The sequence below is a fragment of the Pseudochaenichthys georgianus genome, chromosome 19, assembly GCF_902827115.2.
Source record: "Pseudochaenichthys georgianus chromosome 19, fPseGeo1.2, whole genome shotgun sequence".
Taxonomy (NCBI): Eukaryota; Metazoa; Chordata; class Actinopteri; order Perciformes; family Channichthyidae; genus Pseudochaenichthys; species Pseudochaenichthys georgianus.
The window spans coordinates 17,310,362-17,316,461 of NC_047521.1; the positions used below are offsets into that span (position 1 = coordinate 17,310,362).

At 39.4% G+C, this 6,100-nt stretch overlaps 1 protein-coding gene across 1 annotated transcript; it reads left to right on the forward strand.

Moving 5' to 3' along the window:
* Positions 1–884: 884 nt before the first annotated feature.
* On the forward strand, positions 885–5,678 carry LOC117464986 (C1q-related factor-like). Its single transcript, XM_034107806.1, has 2 exons — positions 885–1,687; positions 4,333–5,678. The coding sequence occupies exons 1-2, from the start codon at positions 1,058–1,060 to the stop codon at positions 4,510–4,512; spliced, it is 810 nt and encodes a 269-aa protein (XP_033963697.1). The 5' UTR covers positions 885–1,057; the 3' UTR covers positions 4,513–5,678.
* Positions 5,679–6,100: the final 422 nt, after the last annotated feature.

Below are 6,100 nucleotides of genomic sequence, written 5' to 3' on the forward strand. Positions count from 1 at the left end.
ACTTCTCAATATTCATTCATTTCTATTCTGATAATTTCTAAAAACTTAATTTCCTCCTGGGATTAATACAGTTTCAATTGATTGATGGATTGATTGTACTGGTGGCCACCAGGTCTGAACATCTGAACTGCTACTTCAAAAGCTTGCTGATTAACAAAAGTCACAGCTTGACGGACCAGAGGTGTTTGAAATGATTCCTGTAAACAAGATCTCTTACCATGCACCCACACAGACACGTAGGCAGATAAGGGAAAAATATGCACATTCTGACCTTGAAAACTCTCACAATAAGCTAAGAAAACTTTACCAGAAAAATCTATATACCTGGCTGCTGGCTATTAGTCTCAAATGAGGTCTTACTATACTCAAAGTAACATTTTCTTAAATGAGTGCACAAAATAAATACCAACTGTTTAATATTATGGAAACATTTACAATAAATAACCACAACAATCGAGTATATATATTTTTCAGTGATGTTAAATAAATGATCTCTCCTATAATTTAGAACTGAGATCTTAGCGAACTTCACTTAAATCTGTTTCTCCATGTCTGTCTTTATCATGATCATGAATGGATTCATTACGATCCCAATCTTTATCTTCCATATTTCACACTCCTTCCTTATGTCCTTCCTGGCTTTTCACATCTGCCAGTAGGAAAGTGCCCTCCGTCGCCCTGACTCAGATAGTTAGTGAGTGCATGTTGCTCACTCTCTCCTCCCCTTGCTTCTTTGCTTTTTTTCTCTCAAGCTATCTTACTCTCTGCCTCCTCCTCTCCTCTAAGTATCTCTCCTCACTCTCACTCTCTCTCTCCTTTTGATCACTTGGATCCCTTGCTCCACTCCCTCTCCTACACGGCTCTGTCACTCACTCACACACTCACACCCTGGGCACCATCTCCCCCATCGGAGAGCCTCATTGTGTCTGTGTTTTGCCAGGTGGACGCACTCCCCACAGTCACCATTTCCACCCCGGAGAGTTCCACGCTGGCTGCGCAGCCTCTTCCCCGGCTGAGCATCGGGCGGAAGACCCTGGTGGCAGCTGCTGTGGGGGTCATGCTGGTCCTGGTTCTGGTGGTCCTCATCCCTGTGCTGGTCAGCTCTGTTGGCACAGGAGGCACAGATGACAGTGGGAGCCACTTCGAGATGCTGGGTACCTGCCGCATGGTGTGTGACCCCTTCCCCACAACGGACACAGGGGGTCAAGCGGGAACAGATACAGCAACCTCAGGCCTACATGTGGACAACGACGTGGACCTGAGTGATCACAGCATTGGCCCACCGCTGCCTACATACAGTGCTAACGGCCCCTACGGCAGACATGGACGTCCAGGAAAGCCTGGACCCCCAGGACCACCAGGCCCACCAGGACCTAAGGGACCTCCAGGAGAAGGTGTGGACATCGTACGGACGGGGATTCTAGGTCTAGGGGGTAAAGGGGCAGTTAGTACAACAACGTACAATACAGCACCTCGGGTGGCATTTTTTGGAGGACTACGAAACCCTCAAGAAGGTTACGAAATTCTACGATTTGATGATGTGGTGACTAATATTGGGGGTAACTATGAGGGCGCAACAGGCAAGTTTACCTGTAAGATTCCTGGCACCTACTTTTTCATCTACAATGTGCTCATGAGGGGAGGAGATGGCACCAGCATGTGGGCTGACCTGATCAAGAATGGTCTGGTGGGTAACCCTTTAAACTCTGCAGACACCTATTCAAAAACCGTCCTAATGTTTAATTATTTCCATTTGACTTTAACAGATGAAAAAAGTGCTTCTCAGTTCAAGTAGTAGAAAATGATCTCATATGAGATGAGAACCCTGGATTATACAGTACACTGCTCAGGGAACATTGTAACCAGCTTGCTTGAAGTCTAAATTGAGAAGTCATGCATTCATGTGGATAGTGATTTTAGATCTGACTGGTCCGGTATTTTAGTTCAAGATAATGACAATGCATAGTGGCAAGCTGCCAGATTGTGTATCTGTGCATATTATACATCCAATGATGTACACGTTGAAGTGAGTGGAAGGAGTGCAGCGCTATCTCAACTCTGCACACATCAAAACACAGCCTGGGGTAGTGGCTAGTTCAAAGCTGGTGCCCTTTGAAATAACTAAACTTCATGGAACACGATGTGCTCGTATATGCGTTATCAGACTGCCTGTCAGGCCCAGACGATCCCATTTGAAATCATGATATTTGCTATACTCATGGACAATTTTCTAATGTCTTTGAAGCCCCAGGTGAGGACATTGATCAAACACCATGTAAATCTCAGCCAGGACGTTTTCCTTCGGACATCTCAGAGAGGATGCACCATGGTGTGAGAGGGGAGAGAGTAACACCTGTACATCAGAAATACAACCCATGTTTGGGTTACAAGGATACCATTTATTTGAGATGGGATTAATTTAAAAAGGAAAATTGCACCCTTACCCTTTTCCAGTTCGCATTTGAATTAGAACGTATGATTTTTCCAAACACACACACACACACTTTCCTTTTTCATTCAACAAATAATTTAATAAATACATTGTTTAATATCCACACATTTATTTGAAAATGTGTAGAATTTTTTTTTAATATAAAGGCAACATTAAAATAAGCAATATATTTACAGTTCATAAAACATGTTAACTTTTAACTTAAATAAAAAGACAAACATACTTGAGTATACTATGTGGAAAACTGCATATTATAATCAGAATGATTCACCTATTGGCTGACTAGTGATGTGCAAAGACTTCCTCCATCTGCCTCCCCCAGCTTTCTTTAGAGGGCAATGACATTGTAAATACGGTGCACCAGATATGTCGTTTCATATATAAAGCTTTATCTTAGATTACCACAGAAAACACATCTATTGCAGTCCCACACCTTCTTAAAAAAGGGCACCAAGATATCAAATGAAACCATTAACAAATATTCTGGATAAAGTAAAGTATGACTGACAATGTTGCCAATGTGCTTTACAAATAATACAAATACACATTAAAGAATTAAGTTAAAGTGCACAGAACCAAATATATTATTTATTAAAAACAGTCATTTAAAAGCAAGGAGAGTCAAATAAAAATAGAACAATCTACAATAAAACATATATTAAGTACAAGAATAAAAGTGACTCAAATAGTTATTTGATTTAGTCTGCAGCAGGAGAAAGAAAACACTTCAGCCTTGATTTAAAAGCAGTGATTTGCAGCAGACCCGCAGTTTTCTGCAAATTTTTTAGGACTATTTTACTGGGACATTTTTGGTCAGTGTATTTTTGTCATTGGCACTAATAAGTCCAGATTCCTTCATTCAGAAAGAAAATTACACTTTTAGGGTTAGGTCTGCTGAGGTTACAGCATAACATCCAACCTGGCAACCCAGCTCATCACATATTAGCCTAAGCTTATAGGGATATTTATAAGTATACAACTTTCACTTTGAACATGGACATGCACCGGCGATTAGTGTGTTAGGCTCCAGATCTAACACCCTCAGTAATTACCCTGTGTTGACACGATGACACTCGTATTCGGGTTAAATATGGTATTATCAGTGCCCCACCCAGGGAAAGGTGGATGCAAGAGTGGAAGATGACGCAAAGGGAGAGTATGCTCTGTCATCCTTCCTCAAATGCAAGCTGACTCAAGCGTGACCCTTTCAGTTGAGTCATGGACATCAAGATATTCACCACAGGGGAAACACTTTACACAAACTCTCAAATTCAGTCCACACGCCTTCCAAATATTATTTTCCTTTAATAAGATTTTAATTAAACTCGGACATGGAAAATGAGTGGCGTCAAATTATTAAGTGATTAAATGTTGGTGTGTATGAAGATTAATCTATTTCAATATCATTATATTTTAAAATGTTATCGCTTTTTTATAATTTTATTGTACTTAGGGAATTTTTATTTATTTATTTCTATCAGTAGAATATGTCGCTTTAAAATGTTACTATCATTAGTTTTTTTTATTAGTGCCTTTTGTGTTCACTTCATTGTTAATTTGCCAAAAATAAGAGTGTATTTAATAATTTTGTATTATAGCAGTTTACCTAAAACAGCAAAAGGCAGAATCAAATACACTTTAATATCAGTTTATGTATCATGCACAAGTAATGTCGTTATTGAAATATTCAACATTGTTATCATATATGTTTCTTATATTGTGCAGCTCTTATTTGCATTCTATGAAAATGGGAATTATTCATTCTGCTCTTATATAGTTGAGTAATATATTGCAAAAACGGTCTTTTCCCCTTCTGGGGAATTCTGTGTGCATTTCTTGACTTCCTCTCTCCTTGTCTGTGTGTGCATGTCATATTCCAGGTCAGGGCCAGCGCCATCGCCCAAGACCAGGACCAGAGTTATGACTACGCCAGCAACAGTGTCATCCTTCATTTGGATGCCGGCGATGAGGTTTTCATCAAATTGGATGGGGGCAAGGCCCACGGGGGGAACAGTAACAAGTATAGCACGTTTTCAGGATTCATCCTCTACGCCGACTGAAGGCTGGACACTTTGTGGGCTCGGAGGTGAAAGGTCACTGCCAGAAGACATTCACTTCCTGACTTTCACTTGGCTCTCACAGTGAGGTTAATGTTGCCCATAGCCACCGATCCACATTCATATTGTTTAACAGATGTTTAAGGTCGGCATTGACAGTGACTGAGGCTGTGGATCTTTGGTTATCTGTAACCACCTCCTCGTCCATATGTTCCATTATATACAGGGTGCCTATGCCGCAATTCTGATGGACGCATACAGTGACAGCCATGTCATGTGTCATGCTGAGGTGCAGTAACAATTTTGACAGGGAAGAAACCTCACCATTCTTTTGACCTGTCATTTCAATTTCAAGTCTCGGAATCTAACAGTCGTCGTGACTGCAGTGTTCGTAAATGTGCTGTTTTATGTTAATATTATGTTTTCTCATGCAGTTTGTACGATAAGATGTTGTGCTTCAATGACTGATGAGATATAATCTACCCAGAGAAGCTCTGGTTTGTCAAATATTGGAAGCCAAAATGAGATGATGCTAGTTTTGAACAGCTGACAGGGTCACAAACAGTATTGTGTGTTATTGTGAAGATTTGGATAATAATTTCATATCAGCTGATTATATTTGGCATATTGTTAAGTGTATAAACTGTACATTTGATCTTGATGTCTGAACACAATCAAAGTAGTGTAGGCTACGTACACCATATTGTGTGTCTATTAAAGAATATAGCTGTGGTCAATCGTTGTACAAATGTATCATGTAATGTGCTCAATTGTAAAGATTTATTTATTTAAGTCATGCATGCAACACTTGTTGAAATGTTCTGTGTGTTTCCACAAATGATAAAGAGAAATACAATGACTTTAAACAAATTTTAAATACCTAGATGTGGGCTTAAGGAGCATATATTTCTGTTGAATTTGATTTTAATGTCCTTGATCTTTCATAAAAAATGTATTTTTTTTCATTTCCTCACACATTATGTGGTTAATGTCACTTACCTAATCTATTTCTTGATCAGCTGTACTAATCTCTAATTTCCCAGTAGATCCAGACTTTAGTCCTGCTAAATGTTACACACAAGAGGCAATCAAGTAGAAATGATCACGGAGGAAAAAGGGAGAAGAAATCACAGCTGTGTTAAATGCCAAATAAAAGCGGGGGAAGATTGTGTTTCACAATCAAAGGAGAGATTTGAGTTTTCCTTTAATGTTTGTGAAGACGCTGAGATTTAGCAAGAAAAAGTAAGAGGAAGGGTGTTGGAACATATCATGACAAAGCTTAGATCAGTGTCGGAAAGTAATCGAGGGCAAATTAGGCTCTGCTGTGACTGCGACACAAGTGTCAGAGACAGGAAAACAGCTTCCGGGCCTAAACTGCAACAACCAATATCTTTTTTATTTTTTCCTAAATACTCACTTTGATACATTGAAATTATTTCGACATAGTTGGCCTTTGATATGGGCCATGTGAGGTCCAGAACTTAGTTTAAAACAACAAGTTAGGATTTTATGAACGAAAGTTTTGAGAGTACCAAAAAGTGAGAAAAGTGAAATGTTTACCCATGTTTATTAATTACTTATAATTTACTTA

Excerpts from the sequence above, each read along its gene's own strand:
- LOC117464986 (XM_034107806.1), top strand. The coding sequence starts at position 1,058 with ATGCTGGTCCTGGTTCTGGTGGTCCTCATCCCTGTGCTGGTCAGCTCT. Across the intron at positions 1,688-4,332 it reads ACCTGATCAAGAATGGTCTG|GTCAGGGCCAGCGCCATCGC; the intron begins GTGGGTAACCCT and ends GTCATATTCCAG.